This window comes from Scylla paramamosain, chromosome 5, assembly GCF_035594125.1.
Source record: "Scylla paramamosain isolate STU-SP2022 chromosome 5, ASM3559412v1, whole genome shotgun sequence".
NCBI classification, from domain to species: domain Eukaryota; kingdom Metazoa; phylum Arthropoda; class Malacostraca; order Decapoda; family Portunidae; genus Scylla; species Scylla paramamosain.
The window spans coordinates 14,627,817-14,647,531 of NC_087155.1; the positions used below are offsets into that span (position 1 = coordinate 14,627,817).

Consider the following 19,715-nt stretch of genomic DNA (forward strand, 5'->3'; position numbering starts at 1 on the left):
CCACTATATTCCTTACACATCATGAGGAGACAGAAAGGGATGGAACAAGGGGCTTGGAATCCCTTCCTCTGTAGTCGATACCCAGCAAAAAGACAAGTCACTAAAGAGGGGGAGGGAATTTTTTTTGCAGCCCTGTGACCTCCAAGGAAGGCACCACACATTGATGGTCTCACACTGGTGTGGGGAATCGGGTGTGGTTGGGAAGAGTGTTTGCTATGAAGGATCCTTGTACTGGATAAAACTGCCCAAGCTGTGCTGCTGATCCCAATAAAGTGAGGCCAGGAGTACTTCTCTTCTCCATTGGGGGCCAAGGGGCTAAGAGAGTGGTGTGAATGAGTGTGAATGTGAAATAACTGAGATGAAATAGTTGACTTATACACTATGTACCAAAATAACGTCTACTACTTGACACACCAACATTCCTGTGAAGAGATATAGGCAATACCATCAATAGCTGCTTTACAAGTCTTCAACACAAACATCAAGTAGAAGCTGATCCTTAAATAATAGCAAAAAAAATTATACAAACAAACTCTCAATTACTTAAGCCTGTGTTTATCAAAAGTGAGCATTGCTGCCATCACAATGACCTACTTCCACAGATGCTACTCTTACAAAAAGTCCCTCAATACTCTTCTGCAACTTGACTTTAGTATCACTTTTGTCAAGAAATATCTCTGATTGAATAAGGCAACATAGCATTAAGATGTTTTGGAGTTATGAGACAAAAATTGATGTTCCCTTCAGTCGAGGCTGGTATATGTACCAGCAACTACGGAATGACCTGCAGGACACATTATTTACATTCTAGACTGATAAAACTGTACTTATTGAAGGTTTGTGTCTGATTTAGCTTGTATATAGGCTAATTAATCTAGTGTTGTTATTAAAATTTAAACATGAATTAGAAAAATTATTTGGCGCTCTTGTGTGACTTTTTGCTTCAGGCACTTGAAATGTGCAACACTGCCACATTCATGTTACATGATGAAAACTGTTGTCAAATGACCTTGTAACTGCAAAATAGACTTGTCTGACTTGTACCCTACTGAAAATATTTCATCAGTCATGAAGAAGCAACTGTGGAGTTAGAACATCTCAAACATCCTCACAGTGGAAACAGCAATCATGGAATAGTGGGTTAATTCTGACCCTCACACACTCAAGAACTTTGACAAACCCTCTCCTTCTTCCTTTAAAAATGCATAAAAAGGAAAGGGATGCCTACATATCATTACTTTCTCAATAAGTGTTACATTAATTTTCTTTTTTTCATCCCATGTATTTAATGACACCTATGGTCTCCTGGCAAACAAAATTTTAGCAGTCCTGCACAACATAACTGAAAGAATATATACATATACATATACTGTACTATGGTATTCAAATGTATATTTGTTACAGCCAAACACTATAAGTTAAAATGATTATGTATCACAAGTGTGGGTTTGCTGCACATGAAAGCAGAAAAATAAAACAAAAGTAAAGTTTCAAACTCACCAATTGATTCGATACGCTTGAGGTCACACAATATGGGGAGGCATATGCATCGGAGGGCAACAAGAAAGACCATGAAGAGTACTGCAGGCACCAGTAGCCAAAGATTGGTTGAAGCAACTAATGCAAGCAGGCCCACCACAGATAGCACAATCTGCACAATTTAGTTACCTAGTATAAGACACTTTTTTCAGCTGTTCAGGCATCAATTACTCACATCAGCCGATACTAGTCTCGTGTGAGTGGCAGCAATTTGTGAGTAAATAATTTATTTAGCCACATGCCACATGCCATACATCCTTAACAGTGGCTATTAAAGGATCCTAGAGGGCAGCAGCCAAACACCACATGAGAGGTCAATTGGGAAGCATACTGGGATAACTGTGACCACAGCAAGCCTGGATAACACCGATTTCAACTGTGGATACAGAAGCAACAAATGCAGCTAAACTGTTGGTCAGACAGGGGCACCTTAGTGCTCCATCAACAAAAGCAAGTGAGTCACATTAGCTGTCACATCACACAATGGCAGACCATATCAAATGTGGAAGCCAACAGATTTATCACAAGGGTGCCTTTATCCACATGTGTCAGAGGTGCCCAGACAGGCAATGGATTTATAAGTGGGGACATTCTGGTAACATACAACAATCTTGAAACCACAAACACCTTGACAAAACTATTCCATCATCCAGATAGCTTTGACTACTCCTCATATCCTTCAGGGTGTGTGTGTGTGTGTATGGGTAGGGTGGAGAGGGACATCTTGTAAATTATTTAATTCAACTTATGACCATTACAGGTGACAGGAAACCACACTTGCTGTGAACTCTCTTAAAACAACCTTTATTCCAGCACCCCCAGTTTCTCCAGTGAATTACTGATATTGAGAAATTTACTTTTTTTTTTTTTTATGCAGGAGGGGCACCAGGCAAGGGCAACAAAACAAAAAGCCCACAGAGGTGTTGGTCTCTAAACAGAGTCAAAAGCAGTAGTCAGAAATTGCAGGATAGGTGTCTTGAAATCTCCCTCTTGAAAGAGTTCAAATCATAGGAAGTGGAAATACAGAAGCAGGCAGGGATATTCCAGATTTTACCAAAGAAAAGGATGAATGATTAAGAATACTGGTTAACTCTTGTATTAGAGAGGTGGACAGAATAGGGGTGAGAGAAAGAGAAAAGTCTTGTGCAGCAAAGCCATGGGAGAAGGGAAGGCAGGCAGTTAGCAAGATCAGATCAGTTAGCATGAAAATAGCAGTAGAAGATAGAAATGAGAAAGAGGCTGAAGGCAGTCGGTTAGAGCCAATACCACACCTGTTTCATCCCTCCAGCCAAGAGCCTCAACATATCTGTCTACATAAGAGACCATTTATAAGTAATCAGCCACATAACACTCAGACCTTTTATCTAGAAAGAAGTAAGTTATGATAGTTGTTATATTTCCTTCATTCAAAAGTAAATATTTGATATCATAATTGCAACTTCCAATAATGTTATACATTATGCTTTAATGATTTTTACAAGCTGATGCCTAAATTTGAAAAAAAAAAAAAAAAAAAAAAAAGAAGTACTCACATTCAAAGAATCCAACAGCTCTTTAGGGAGTTTTTCATCAACTACACTAAGATCCTTTGAAAATCTGTTCAGAATCTGACCTGTGAATACAAATGAACAAGGCATGAAACAAATTACAAACATATTAAGCATATGAAGGTGAATAATAAAATGTTGGTCTAGTCTTGTCTACTCCAATGCCTGATGCTGAGAACTTCCTCAGGGGATGTTCCACAACAAAAGTCATCACTTGCCCATGCATTCTCTCTCTCTCTCTCTCTCTCTCTCTCTCTCTCTCTCTCTCTCTCTCTCTCTTATATACTTCATTTAACTTCCTTTTTCAATGGAAAAGTTCAAAGTCTATTTCGGATCTTGACTTATGAGGTTTTAATTAAATGATCAGCTTTTAAGGAATGTGACTCATAAATTACTTAATCCATTCTTCTCACATTGCAGCATTTCTCAAATATTAATTTTAGCAGTCCAAATCATTCAACTTTGTCTTTCTGTTAACTGCCTCTGGTCAGCTACAGTTCTTGTTTTTCAAGTTGATTATTGGCAGCTAAAAAATCCCATCCCTATACCATCCCTGCCCATTCTGATTGACTGAATTTTTCAACTGAGAATATATGAATATGAATCAAATATATATGATTGGGAAATATTAACTATAGGTGCCTGAAGATTTACACAATGTATAGGAACTTCCAGCCATCATGTTAACTGAAATTGCGTAAAAAAAAAAAAAATTAATTAATTAAAAAAAATAAATAAATAAAAGAAAATAATAATAATAATAATAATAATAATAATAATAATAATAATAATAATAATAATAATAATAATAATAATAATAATAATAATAATAAATAAAATAAAATAAAATAAAATAAAATAAAATACAATAAAAATAAATAAATAAATAAATAAAATAATAGGAAAATGGAGGTTAAATTAAATTTCACAATTTTGTCCTTAATACTGACTTATATAAAATATTGACTTTTATACAATACAACAGCAGTTGGGCTGCTTTGTGTTAAAGAGAAAACTTTGTGTAAATTCAATCAAATCTAATATATTTCAAGTTGTTTAACTGAATTCATATAAATAAAACTTGTGTAAACTGAGTCAACTGTATTATTCAAGTCTAAATTTTCCACAATTCTTGCTGTATTATATAAAAAATAATAAGCATGGTGCTTGTTTGGAAAGGTCTTTAATATGGTAGGAAAAAAACATTACACACATACCTGCAGGTCGAAAATCAAAATACTTCATGGGGCATCTAATAACAGCCCATAATGTGTTCTTGTGTAGGCCCCGTGAAGACATAATGCAGGCCCAGAAGAAAAAAAATGATCGAAGAAACACACCCACAAACATTCCAATAACCAAACCTGAAAGTCAGAAAAAGTCAATCTTCAACCAAAGGAAAGCCACATTCATAAGTTTTCATTAATTCTGCACATCTTTGTCATTGAGCAGGCAGGATGTCAGCCTGCTATACAGATAGATATCAAACATTTTCTTGGCTTATATGCAGGAACATTTTCAGGTTTGATAACATCTGCTATATTTATCTTTTTTGCTACTCAGGCAAAGGCAGTACACTGTGCTCAAGTGCTGTGTGCACAAAGTTCCCCTATGCAGAAAGTCTTTACATAAGAAACTCAGTGTCTATGAACAGGCCATAAACTTAATCATGACAGCAGATTATCTATATGGCGTTTTTCTGTTCAAGATTTTGCTCTTCTACTTGCCGTTATTTAGCAATCTGCAGTCATATTACTATTCTTTACTTAAACTTTAATTTCTAGGCAGTCTTACAAATTTCCTTTTTCATGGGCATATCAACATCTGAAAAGATGCATAGCAATAGAATGACAGAGATTATGAATACATGGGCTGAGAATACTAGTCTTCATTTTGGAAAAACAATAAATATATAAAAAATACAGGGTATCCCATGAGGAAAGTCACATATTCACGTAAAAGAAAGATCAAGTCATTCTACAGAACTATTATATAATTAAATGCTTTTTAATGCCATCATTTAGAAGTTACAGGGTAAATTAAATATGAACACGTATCAGTGCCAAAGTGATTATACAGTGCCGTTTCATAACATTCCCTTGATCACTGCTGCCAAATGGAGTTCATTACATTTTAGCTATTACTGACACAATGATATGCCACATTCCTGAATTTCATTTTATCTTTATTTACAAAAATGTTGATGTGCAACAGCTAAAATGTAACAAATTCCATATGGCAACAGTGATCAGCTGGGCATTACAGGGCAGGGATGTGTGCATTCATAATTAAATGTCCTGTAATTTTCAGACCATGGCGTTAAAAGCATTCCACCGTAGAATATTTCAGACTTAAAATGACTTAGTATTTCATTACTATGAATATGTGACTTTCCTCATGGGACACCCTGTATGTATATATTATACTTGGGAACTCACCTGAATATATGTATATATTGAGTGTTCTATCTAGCAAGTCATCAGAGGGAGTGACATCAATAAATGAAGAGTTTGTTTCTTCTACTGTGTTTGACTCTGACATGTTCATCATAGACTCAGCAATGAGTTGTTCCTTATTTGTCCTGAAAAGATGACTATTTGATAAAATACACAGAAGGCATCCTTTTCTTTAATTATGGATAAAATTCTATGAAGATGTATGCTATCTTATCTTATTCACTAAGCTAGTGAGGAGGCAGTATTGTTACATTAAATGAAGCTTGTCCTCAGCAACCAGTTTCTGAGTTTGGAATGCTAAAAATATTCCAAAAATATTAACCTCAGACATAACAACAAAAATCTGATAAGTTAGTAGAAGGTGAATATATATAAAAATGTTTGTGTGGAGTAGTGGACTTAAACACCATGTGCATGTCCATGTGTATTATGCACACATACACACACTGTGTAGTGTAGTAATCAACATGCTCGGCTAACAACCAAGAAGACCTGGATTCGAGTCCTGAGGGTGGTGAGGCAAATGGGTGAGCCTCTTAATGTGTAGCCCCTGTTCACCTAGCAGCAAGTAGGTGCAGGATGTAACCTGAGGGGCTGTGGCTTCGCTGTACCAGTGTGTGGTGTGTGAGTGATCTCAGTCCTACCCAAAGACTAGTCACTATGAGCTCTAAGCTCTTTCTGTAGGATAACAGCTGGCTGGAGGACCAACAGACAACTGTAGGGGAATGACATATATTGTGTAATGTAGTGGTTATCAAGCTAAGCTCACAACTGAGAAGGCCCAAGTTTGAATCCCAGGCCTGGCAAGGCAAATGGGCTACCCTCTTAATGTGTAGTCCCTGTTCATCTAGCAGCAACTAGGTACAGTATGTAAAACTCGAGGGTTGTGGCCTCACTATTCCAGTGTGTGGTGTGATTGGTCTCAATCATACCCAAAGATAGGTCAGTATGAGCTCTATGGAAACAGCTGGCTGGGTGACCAGCAGATGACTGTAGGTGAATGACACACACACACACACACACACACACACACACACTGTGTAGTGTAGTGGTTAGCACACTCAGCTCACAACCAAGAAGGTTCGGGTTTAAATCCTGGGTGGGGCAAGGCAAACGGGCGAGCCTCTTAATGTGTAGCCCCTGTTCACCTAGCAGCAAGTAGGTAGAGGATGTAACCCAAGGGATTGTGACCTTGCTGTTCCAGTGTGTGGTGTATCAGTGGTCTCAGTCCTACCCAAAAATTGGTCACTATGAGCTCTGAGCTCTTTCTGTAGGGGAACAGCTGGCTGGGTGACCAGCAGATGACCGTAGGTGAATCACACAAACACACACACACACGCACACACTGTCATGGCAGACAGAGAAGTCAACACAAACAGGCGCTCCTAAAAATCCAGCCATCTACGTCGCTGAGAGCTGCCCTAGTGGAAATACAGAGGTGAGAGTTAACACTGGTTTTACTCGTTGCGGTCCTGTCTCCAAAAGTGTTTTGTAGAAAGCAGTTAAATTGTTATAATGAGCGGTGAAGAGGGGGCTACTTCAGTTCCCACTATGTTGTTTACACCAATGGGGACCATCCCGAAGGCGAGACAGAGAGACTTCTCGGGATTTTGGGGAAGAGGACCAAAGGGTCGGGGAAGCAATGATGAGGAGAATTATCACACTGTAAACTGAAATGAAGGAAATGAAGGATAGATTTGCCAAGATGGAGAAGATTGTTGAAACTTTGATCACCGAGATGGGGGTGTGGAAATGTGCATACAGTGATCTACATAAAAAAACTAACGTTATATGAAAAGAAAGCAATGGAATATGAAGGCAAAGTGGAAAAGTTAAACATAAAAGAGGAAAATTGGAAGAGAGAACAAGAGAAAGAAAAGATCGATTTTAGGAAAATTGTGGAGGAACAAACAAAGGCAAACGACACAAAGTTAACAGATAAGTTGTTCAAGTTATAAAACAGAAAGAAAACTTGGTGAGAGACACTGTGGATAAGAAAAAAAACTTGTGGTATTCGGCCTGAAGGAAGAGTGTACACCTCAGTGGAATGAAAGAGAAAAGAAGGAAAAGATATGTGTGGAAAAATTAGTGGGGACATTACAAGAAGAAAAAGAGCTGACTGGAGAGATCAAAGAAATTAAGAGCTTGGTTAGATATGCTGAGGGTGGACAGCGTCCTATGAAAATAAGGTTTAGGTCACAAGTGGCAGCTGAAGAAACACTGAGTAAATCCTGGAAACTGACCAAGGTGGAAGAATACAAACAAGTGTGGATAAAAAAAGATAGAACCAGAGAAGAGAGATACTATAAATGAACTAAGAAAAGAAGCAAATGAAAAAAACGGAAAACTATCAGAGGTGGAGAAAAACAGTTCTTTTGGAGGGTCATGGACATGAGGTTGAGAAAGTGGTACAGGAGGGAAGTAAATGCAGAAGGGGGAGACTAAAAGTAGCATACATGAACATAAATGGACTAATGTCGGCAGTGTTGGAACTAGAAGACTACTTAAAAAGAGGAGAAACCTTACATCATGGGAATCATTGAAACTAAATTGGCAAGTGAAGGAGATATATTAAATATTGGTGAAGGAAAATACAACCTCTGGATGAGAAATAGAAAGAATAAATGGAGAGGAGGTGTGATGCTTCTAGTTAGGAGGGATTTATTAGTGGAATCTGTCACATATTGGATGGAGGAGGCAGTATTGAAAATAAGCTTAAGACAGAATATTGGAAGATACCATAACATTGTGGTGACTTATGTTTCCCCTATTCCAACTCTTGGAGAGAGGATGAATATAAGAAAATGCTTGAGGACACAAGGACTTGTTTGGCAGAGCTGCTTGAGGAAAATGACGATATACTCCTGATGGGGGACTTTAACTGTAAAGAGATATCTTGGGAGAATTGGACCACAGAAGGCAGTGAGTCATCATGGGGGAACAAGCTACTAGACCTGGCTATTGAAAATTTCCTGACACAATGGGTTACAGATGACACAAGATTTAGGGGAAATGAAGCACCTTCAAGGCTCGATCTAATTTTCACCAAAGAACAAGAAATAGTAGAAGACCTTAAATACATAAACCCAATAGGAAAAAGTGATGTGCTGATTCAGTTCAGTTATAGATAATGACTTTAGTATAAGGAAAGAGGACCACAGAAGAGAATGGCTAAACTACAGCAAGACTAACTTTGGACAACTTTGGAAGTATTTCAGTGAAGTGAACTGGAACATAGTTATTCAAAAGGAGGACATAGAGGAAAAGTGGACAGCTTTCCTGGACATTTATAATATGAGAGTAGAGAAATTGGTACCCAAAAGATCAATAGAGATGATCAGAAAAATTTTGAAAAGAATGTTGTGGAGAAATGTAAAGAGAAACCAAAATTATTTTATAAATTCGTCAATGGAAAATTAAAGAGTAAAGATGAAATAAGCATGGTAAAAGCTGGAGAAGAGACAGTGGATGACCCAGAAGAGGTAGCTGAAGTGTTTAACATATACTTCCACTCTGTATTTACTAAGGAAAATGATTTCAGAGGTGAGAGGACAGCGTTAGAAAAAGGGACCGACCTAAAGCAGATTAAAACATCAGTAGAAGAAGTAAAGAATATGTTGGAAGACCTGGATGTAAGGAAAGCAATGGGTCCTGATGGTGTCTTGAGTTGGATTTTAAAAGAGTGTACCTCACAATTAGTCTCAGAGTTGCACAATATAATTAGCATTACCCTCGTGAAAGGTAGAGTACCCATAGATTGGAAACAGGTGGATATTACCCCAATTCACAAGAACGGAAGTAAAGAAGATCCATTAAATTATAGACCTGTATTGCTCACAAGTGTGGTGGCGAAGATTTGTGAAGAGATTATCAAGAACAGATGGGTGAAATACCTAGAAGACAACTAGGTGATAACAGAGTTCTTGTGTTACGAATTTGATAAATTTCTACTCGAGTAATAGATATAGTGCAAAAGAGAGATGGGTGGGGCAACTGCATATACTTAGATCTGAGAAAAGCATTTGATAAAGTTCCGCACAGAAGACTAATATGGAAACTGGAAAAAATTGGAGGACTCAGTGGATCACTGTTAAAGTGGATAACTGACTTTTTGACAAACAGAAATGAGGACAGTAATTAAAGGCAGCAGGTCGAACTGGAGAACGGTAATAAGTGGAGTCCCGCAAGGTTCGGTACTTGCACCTATCATATTCACAGTTTATGTAAATGATATGACAGAAGGTGTGGAAAGTTACAAGAACCTTTTTGCTGATGATGCTAAGATTATGAGGAAAGTAACAAATGAAGAGGACTGCAATGCTTTAAATCAGGACTTAATTAAGATTAATGAATGGTCATTGAGATGGAACATGGAGTTTAATGCTAAAAAATGTAGTGTGATGAGATTTGGAAAAAGTGTGAGAAGACCAATTGGCAACTATTACTTAGGGAATGAGGAAATCTCTATAAGATCAGAAGAAAAAGACCTAGGAGTAATTATTACTGATAATTTATCATTTGGGAAGCACATAAACAAAATTACAGGAGAAACATATAATCTGCAGAGAAACATCAAGATAGCATTCTCCTATATTGATGAAGATATGATAAAAAAAAACTGATAACAATGATGATACCTCTGAGATTGGAGTACGCAGCATTAGTGCAGTCGCCAAGTTTGAAAAAGGATACAAGAAAGTTAGAAAGAATCTAGAGCTGCAACTAAAATCCCTGCAAGCTTAAAAGAGTATAGTTATGAGGAAAGGTTGAAGAGATTGGGCCTGACTACACTAGAAAAAAGGAGGGAAAGAGGTGATTTGATAGCAATATATAGAATATTGGAAGGAATGGAAAAGTTGGACAGAGAAGACCTCTTGATATCAGATACGAGAGACACAAGAGGACATGGAAGGAAATTGAAAAGGAGTGTTTGCAGAAGACATCAAGAAACATGCTTCCCACACAGAAGTGTAACAGTGTAGAACAAACTTAAGGATGAGACTGTGTGTGCAAAGACAATTCATAAATTTAAAGAAAATCTAGATAAAAGTCAATATAAAGATGGGACAGCACGAGCCTAGTGTGGCTCTTGTAATGTATTTTACGACTAGGTAAATACAACTAGGTACACACACACACACACACACACACACACACACACACACACACACACACACACACACACACACAAACATATATATATATATATATATATATATATATAGTACACAACAAAACTGACAAGTTGCATTACTGAATTACTTAATTTTTGATAGACTACTTTACCAGTATGAAAGGAAATAATCTGATCCTAAAGTCATGATTAGCACAATGGAATTCATGGGCAGGAAGAAGATAAGGAAGGGCCAGCCGAGACCAGCCTTAAAGTATTTAGTGAAGGAAGCAGCATTGACTGATCCACTTAGTCTGTCCTCTTCATCATACTTAATTTCCTTATTTGAACAACCAATCTGAAATGAAAGATAAACTGTGCAAGCAAAGTATTTTCACTGATAATTAGGGTAAATTAATTAAAAATATACTCATTTGTAACTACAAGATGACAATAAATAATTGCTCATTTAGAGAAATCTTTAAGGCAGAACATTTGTTCATCTTACCTGTTTGGAACATTCATGAGGTACACCATTGGTCAAAGGAGCTGTGAAGTTCTGTTTCTGTTCTGCATGGCTGGCAGTTATCTTTTGACCTGAATTCAAGATATGATTACACATAAAATAACATTTTCCTTTGAGTGACATCCTGTCCTGTCTTTCTTATGGTGTGTTGCCTTAAATGGCCATTGTGAATTACATAAGCAGTTTGTAACTATAATTAAATTAAATGTCAATATTCTTCAGCTATTCAAAGCATAATCTTCTTGCATAATTTTGAACTCTTTTCTTTAGCAACACCTAGTTATCACTGTTGCCACCTTATGAACACATAATTGCAAAGCAACAAATGAAATTAAACTAAATGGAACTAAATTTATTAATGCCCAAAGTTCCCTCCAAATAATGATATAGAGCAGCAGGTGACCAACTTACAAAAAAGACAACAGGAAAACCTATTATAATAATTTGGATCAAAGCCAGCCCAATTAACAGGGATCTATCCCATGCTTATATCAGCAACAAGTGTGTGTGTGTGTGTGTGTGTGTGTTTACCTAGTTACCTTGCTTACATAGTTGTATTGTACAGGGCATGAGCCAAAGCTCATTTTGTTCTGACTCCATAACCATATTTATCCAGTTTCTCTTTAAACATGTGTACACTGTTTGTTGCAACCACCTCTTCCTTCAAATCATTCCAGATTTCAATAGTTCTATGCAGGAAGCTGTGTTTCTTGATGTCACTGGAACATCCACTCTTCTTTATTTTCTTGCCCATTACCTCTCATCTGTCTCTCTCTCTCCCTCCTCCATCATTTCTGTCTATTCTTTCTAAATTGTTTATTAATTTGTACATTGTTATTGGGTCTCCTCTTTTTCTTCTCTCTTGAAGTGTTGGTAATCCCATCCCTTCAAGTCTTTCTTCATTGCTTAGTCTTTCAATTCTGGTACTATCTTTGTTGCTATCCTCTGTATTCTTACCAGTTTCCATATATCTTTTTTTTTCTATGTGGAACCCAAACTATTGCTGCGTATTCCAATTTAGGATGTATCATGCTTGTTATAATTTTCTTCATCATTTCTTTATCTAAGTAGTTAAATGCCACATAAATGTTTATTAGAAGCTATATGTAAAGCCAAATATCCAATTTATGTGTCTTTCAGGTAATAATATGTCCTGAATCATTGCTCCAAAATCTTTTTATTCATTACTTTTCATTACTATTTCTCCTTCCATTTTGTATTTCCATAAAGGTCTCTTTTTATTTTTTCCCATTTCCAACATGTGGCATTTTCTGGCATTAAATTCTAGTCCCTAAATCTTTTGTTATTGCTATTAATTTTTTTTTTTTTTTTTACATTTTCTTCAATTAGATTTTTAGTTTAGTGTTGTTTTACATTTCAGTATTAAGTAGATATTAAGTGTGCCCAAAAAGCTTGTGCTTCATAATGGGCTGTTTGTCTTTCAATTAATTGTACCTTAAGCTTATATATGTATTACAGACAAACATAATAAAGTGTTTAAAGTGTTTAAAGTGTTTAGTTTCCATCTTTTCCTCCATGCATGTATCTTGTCAATATCCTTTCATAACTCCTTGCAGTCATTTTCATCCTTTATTATTTTTGTTATTTTTGCATCATCAGCAAACAGATTTATATAACTATTTAGATTCTCTGTCATATCATTTACATATATTTGAAACACAATAAGTGCCAACACAGATCCTTGCAGTATCCCACTTGTCACTTTCTGCCAACTTGAATTAATGTCTCTGATTACTGTTATCATTTCCCTCCCTTGTAAATAATGTTGCTCTCTTTAGTCCTCCTCCATTCTCTAGCTTCCATATAATGCTTTTATGGGGAAATTTATCAAATGCTTTTTTTACATCCAGGTATACCACATCAACCCATCCCTCCCTCTCTTGCACTCCATCTATTACTTTTGTATAGAAGCTCAGCAGAGTGTGTGTGTGTGTGTGTATTTACCTAGCTATGAAATACAGAAGAGCCACACTAGGCTTGTGCTGTCCCATCTCCATATTGACTTTTATCTAAATTTTCTTTAAATTTATGAATTGTCTTTGCACACACAGTCTCATGTTTGTTTCCCCATGATAACTCACTGCCTTCTGTAGTCCAATTCTCCCAAGATATCTCTTTACAGTTAAAGTCCCCCATCAAGAGTATATCGTCATTTTCCTCAAGCAGCTCTGCCAAACAAGTCCTTGTGTCCTCAAGCATTTTCTTATATTCATCCTCTCTCCAAGAGTTGGAATAGGGGAAACATAAGTCACCAAAATGTTATGGTATCTTCCAATATTCTGTCTTAAGCTTATTTTCAATACTTCTGCCTCCTCCACCCTATATGTGACAGATTCCACTAATAAATCCTTCCAAACTAGAAGCATCACATCTCCTCCCCGTTTATTCTTTATATTGCTCATCCAGAGGTTGTATTTTCCTTCACCAATATTTAATATATCCCCTTCACTTGCCAATTTAGTCTCAACAATTCCCATGATGTCTGGTTTCTCCACTTTTAAATAGTCTTCTAGTTTCAACACTGCCGACATTAGTCCATTTATGTTCATGTACGCTACTTTTAGTCTTCCCCTTCTGCATTTACTTCCCTCCTGTACCACTTTCTCAACCTCATGTCCATGACTCTCCAAAAGAACTGTTTTTTCTCCACCTCTGATAGTTTTCTGTTTTTTTCATTTGCTTCTTTTCTTAGTTCATTTATAGTAACTCTCTCTTCTCTGGTTCTATCTTTTTTATCCACACTTGTTTGTATTCTTCCACCTTGGTCAGTTTCCAGGATTTACTCAGTGTTTCTTCAGCTGCCACTTGTGACCTAAACTTTATTTTCATAGGACGCTGTCCACCCTCAACATATCTACCCAATCTTTTAATTTCTTTGATCTCTCCAGTCAGCTCTTTTTCTTCTTGTAATGTCCCCACTAATTTTTCCACACATATCTTTTCCTTCTTTTCTCTTTCAGTCCACTGAGGTGTACACTCTTCCTTCAGTCCGAATACCACAAGTTTTTTTTCTTATCCACAGTGTCTCTCAGCAAATTTTCTTTCTGTTTTATAACTTGAACAACTTTTCTGTTAACTTTGTGTCGTTTGCCTTTGTTTGTTCCTCCACAATTTTCCCAAAATCGATCTTTTCTTCCTCTTGTTCTTTCTTCCAATTTTTCTGTTTTACGTTTAACTTTTCCACTTTGCCTTCATATTCCATTGCATTCTTTTCATATAATGTTAGTTTTTTATGTAGATCGTCGTATGCACCTTTCCACATCCCCTTCTTGGTGATCTAAGTTTCAACTATCTTCTCCATCTTGGCAAATCTATCCTTCATTTCCTTCACTTCAATTTCCAGTGTGATAATTCTCCTTTTAATCATTGTTTCCCTGACCCTTCGGTCCTCTTCCCCAAATCCCGAGAAGTCTCTCTGTCTTGCCTTCGGGATGGTCCCTAGTGGTGTAAACAACATAGTGGGGACCGAAGTATCCCCCTCTTCACAGCTCATTATAACAATTTAACTGCTTTCTACAAAGTACTTTTGGAGATGGGACAGCAACGAGTAAAACCAGTGTGAACTCTCACCTCTGTATTTCCACTAGGGCAACTCTCAGCAACATAGATGGTTGGATTTTCAGAAGCGCCTGTTTGTGTTGACTTCTCTGTCCGCCATAACAGTGTGTGTGTGTGTGTGTGTGTGTGTGTGTGTGTGTGTGTGTGTGTGTGTGTGTGTGTGTGTGTGTGTGTGTGTGTGTGTGTGTATTTTCTACTGAGCCACTCTTATGGAGATGTCAGCCTAATAAATAGAGATAGTTGAACAGATAAAGTTGTCAGATCATTAGACACTGGCATATCTTAACTGAGGATAGGATAAGAAGGACCTTCATATGAGTACATGGAGTCATTCACATTCATGCAAAGTCAAGATGATGACTTAAATAAATGCATAACTATATAAGGTAGAAATTACGTAAACTGCACATAACCTACATGTTATGTACATATGCATGCTTACATGTCATATACATAAGTATATCTCATTTTCAATGTTCTACAATGTTTTCTTGTCTTCTTTACACTAAGAAAGTATAGTATGAGCTAAACAACTCTAAATCTATGTGTAAATATGACTTACTTTCAATGTTGTTATTGTCTTGCTTAGACTTTACAACTCCTTCTTCAGATAATATTGAGGTATTCTCCTTTTCTTTTACCAAAGATCCAATGTCAATGCCACTATTCACCAGTTGTGTATATGCCCCATATGCATGTACGTGTCCCTGCAACATTGAACTTCAAGTTACCATAGCCAGACAAATGCTGCTACAGTAATTTAGCTCCTCCACAGCAACATGCACAAAGTACTGCAATGTGAATGTTTAAAACATCAGCAATGCTCATGATATTCTCTCTCACTATTTTCTATCATGTCTCTATATCACAGAAAGAAGTTGTACAAAAACCAATCTCTGACTTACTGAACATTCATTCATCAAAATAAACATCAAGATTTAACTATCGGTTAACTCTTCTCATGAGATCATATATCAAATAATGAGATCATATTATCAAATAATAATAATCCTCATCTTCATCCCCTTCTTCAGTCAATGGCAATCTTTCCTGAGACATTTTGTATTATATCCTAACAGTGAAATCCCTGACATATAATTTCCCCATAAATCCGCCATGACTCATGCAGTGAATCTGTCTACAATAGCAATATCAATACAAATCACCAGTACTTCTTTCAAGACGAGAATCTTGGAGGCTTCTTTAAGATACTGGACCTGGTGGGTCACCAAGATCCTTACTTTGTGCCTCAAGTACTTCATAATGCACTTATCAAAAATATGACGACCCACACGGGTATCAACAGCACTCAGTGGGTCATCGAGCAGGTATATATCAGCATCATTGTATATGGCTCTGGAAAACAAGGCATCATCATTACTAGCCATCACTGCTTTCAATATGATCATGTCTACCATAATAACTTATTATTATCAACCTATGACCAGCATATTGTCCCTTCTAGGGATTCCCTTTAAAGGAGTGGTCATAAAGGAGCATTCTTAGCTCACAATTTCTAGACACAGTCTTTGATTCTCACAGCTTTTTCATTCTTTTCACATACCATTCCTAACATTCACCCAATGCCAATGTGAAAGGACAAGAGTGAAATAATTCTAGAGATGAAACAGCTAATGATATCACTCTATGATCATCAAAAAATCCTAAACTTCCTGAAATGGTAGGCCTAACACCCCTCTCATATGCACTGATTTTTACAAGGACATGCAATTATAAGTTAAAAAGACATTTCACCAATCAGCCATCCTTAAGTAACTATTACTTATAAAACGTTCATCCAGCCCACCTGGCCAAGTTGACCCGTGCTTTCTGCCCACCACTGAGGGCTGTGCCGTGTTCCCCCACCAGACTGAAGTCTCCATTCGGCAACTCCTTTAGGTCCTGCTCTAAGGCACATACTGATGGAGCAAAATGCTTTATCAGGCCATGCATTGTAAGTACACATTACATATCCTTTAATCTAATAATTATTTCCAAATTAATGAGGTTTTCTAAAGATCTTAGGAGTTTTCTATTATTCCAAAGGCAAAGCTCAATGGATTTCTGAAATCTAAATAGGCAATCCCTTGTTGTGTGAGAGAGAGAGAGAGAGAGAGAGAGAGAGAGAGAGAGAGAGAGAGAGAGAGAGAGAGAGAGAGAGAGAGAGAGAGAGAGAGAGAGAGAGAGAGAGAGAGAGAGAGAGAGAGAGAGAGAGAAACTTGCTTTCTCCTCTCATCTGAGTGAGTCCTCAGAGGTTTTGCTTTAATGAGACTGTGTGCTGTACAGTGCCATGTGTTCTTAAGGCAAAGAAGTGGGATAAACAATACAGACTGAAGTGTTTGGTGAACACATTGCTTCTGTTATTTGTATTTAAATTTTGAAAGGCTACAATATTTGTGCATGCAAATATAAGTGAGAAAAGAACCAATGTGTGTTTATCTTGGGTTTCTCCCAGTGTGTAAAAAGCTAGTCAGTAGGAGAATAGCCTGGTAAGTCCTGAGACCCCAGCATGAACCCCAAGTCACTACACTGCATCCCCAATGTGTAAGCTGCAGCACTTGTCCTCAATCTCCTCTGTACTTGTGAGAACAATCCTGAGCAGGAGATAGTGTCCAACTGAGTGATGAGAGGGATGGAGGCTCATTGCAAGATGATTTTTTTTATACATTATATTAATGTAATTTTAATAGTGAAAACTGTTTAAAAACTGTTCACAATGCAAAAATTCATTGGAAAAATGTGCATTATAGATGACAATTGTAGTTTCCTCTCTTCTAAAGCTTTCTCTAGTACCTCTTCCTCCATATTTTCAAATTTGCACAATACTCAACAAAGGTGCCCAAATTATTTAACTTGTTCAATGAATATTTATAATGAAAAGATAAATCCCCATTTTGTGGTTCAGTTCACATAAGCATCATTAAGTAGGACATCTTACTTCCTTCCAGAGGAGACATCTGCAAGAAATGGCTGTGACAGAAATGCCCTATTCATACCTGACATTTCATTAATGGCAGAGTGTATCTCACAACTCAGGTAGTTTGAACAGTATCTGCAAGTTAACCTGCAAATGAGAGTAATGGTATTCCTAATCCACCTCAAGATAAAAGCATAGCATACCTTTAATAACCTCCAGGTATTTCTTTTCATTAAATGGCTGACAAAAGACAACATTCTCCCGCACAGTGCCAGAGAACACCCATGGCTCCTGGGAGGCGTAGCTTATCTTGCCTTGGACAAAGACCCTCCCAACATGAGCAGGAAGCTCTCCCAGGATGACATTCAGAAATGAGGTCTGAAAATATACATTTCCTTGAACCACATTTTAAGGGCAAGACAATAGGCTCTTAGTAATACAGCAAAAACTGATAAAGTCTAGAAAACTTATTTCTTTTTACTGAATGAATTTGACATACTATTGTAGGAGTTTTGTATAAAATTATCTTCTGTTTAAATGACAGGTACTGCAATGTAGGTAAAGTTCATAGGTGTATTTACACATAAATGCTTAAAGTAATTTGTCCTCTACTTTGATTCATGTGAGTAAATTCACTTTAAATTGCAAGATTAAATGACAAAGTACAGAAAATAAATGAGAACACTTCACAAAACTCATTTACTTTGTTCTGTATGTATGACAATCAGATCACATGAGAAGCCTTAGAACCAATGACATCAACACCATGTTGATCCCATCCAGTGTGATTCTAGCTCTCATAACCTTGTTTCATTACTTATGTGTACATATACATAGAAATGTTTCCTAGGGTATAAGTGAAATAAAGAGTTCATTAACAATGGTTCACTGGAGCAACTAGGCCATCAAGACACCATCTTCCATTATTTATTTATTTTTTTTCTTATGTAGGAAGGACACTGGCCAAGGGCAACAAAAATCCAATAAAAAAAATGCCCACTGAAATGACAGTCCCACAAAAGGGTCAAAGCAGTGGTCAAAAATTGATGAATAAGTGTCTTGAAACCTCCCTCTTGAAGGAATTCAAGTCATAGGATGGTGGAAATACAGAAGCAGGCAGGGAGTTCCAGAGTTTACCAGAGAAAGGGATGAATGATTGAGAATACTGGTTAACTCTTGCATTAGAGAGGTGGACAGAATAGGGGTGAGAGAAAGAAGAAAGTCTTGTGCAGTGAGGCTGCGGAAGGAGGGGAGGCATGCAGTTAGCAAGATCAGAAGAGCAGTTAGCATGAAAATAGCAGTAGAAGACAGCTAGATATGCAACATTGCAGCAGTGAGAGAGAGGCTAAAGACAGTCAGTTAGAGGAGAGGAGTTGATGAGACAAAAAGCTTTTGATTCCACCCTGTCTAGAAGAGCAGTATGAGTGGAACCCCCCCAGAGATGTGAAGCATACTCCATACATGGACGGATAAGGCCCTTGTACAGAGTTAGCAGCTGGGGGGGTGAGAAAAACTGGCGGAGACGTCTCAGAACGCCTAACTTCATAGAAGCTGTTTTAGCTAGAGATGAGATGTGAAGTTTCCAGTTCAGATTATAAGTAAATGACAGACTGAGGATGTTCGGTGTAGAAGAGGGGGACAGTTGAGTGTCACTGAAGAAGAGGGGATAGTTGTCTGGAAGGTTGTGTCGAGTTGATAGATGGATATGTCCAAGGCAACAGCAAAAGTTTCACCAAATCTCTAAAAGAGGATGACCAAGATTCAGTAAGGAAAGCCAGAAGATCACCAGTAGAGCAGCCTTGACGGAACCCATATTGGCGATCAGATAGAAGGTTGTGAAGTAATAGATGTTTAAGAATCTTCCTGTTGAGGATAGATTCAAAAACTTTAGATAGGCAGGAAATTAAAGCAATAGGACGGTAGTTTGAGGGATTAGAACAGTCACCCTTTTTAGGAACAGGTTGAATGTAGGCAAACTTCCAGCAAGAAGGAAAGGTAGATGTTGACAGACAGAGCTGAAAGAGTTTGACTAGGCAAG

At 37.3% G+C, this 19,715-nt stretch overlaps 1 protein-coding gene across 1 annotated transcript in view; it reads right to left on the reverse strand.

Moving 5' to 3' along the window:
* LOC135100945 (ATP-binding cassette sub-family C member 4-like) overlaps positions 1–19,715 on the reverse strand; it is a 44,065-nt gene that overhangs the window by 14,049 nt on the left and 10,301 nt on the right. The window contains exons 13-22 of the mRNA XM_064004564.1: positions 17,881–18,055; positions 16,568–16,679; positions 15,933–16,116; positions 15,323–15,467; positions 11,164–11,252; positions 10,829–11,013; positions 5,525–5,667; positions 4,304–4,450; positions 3,072–3,151; positions 1,501–1,651 (exon numbers count right to left, since the gene is read on the reverse strand). Of these exons, the coding sequence (XP_063860634.1) occupies positions 1,501–1,651; positions 3,072–3,151; positions 4,304–4,450; positions 5,525–5,667; positions 10,829–11,013; positions 11,164–11,252; positions 15,323–15,467; positions 15,933–16,116; positions 16,568–16,679; positions 17,881–18,055 (1,411 nt within the window). The remainder of the gene's footprint in view (positions 1–1,500; positions 1,652–3,071; positions 3,152–4,303; positions 4,451–5,524; positions 5,668–10,828; positions 11,014–11,163; positions 11,253–15,322; positions 15,468–15,932; positions 16,117–16,567; positions 16,680–17,880; positions 18,056–19,715) is intronic.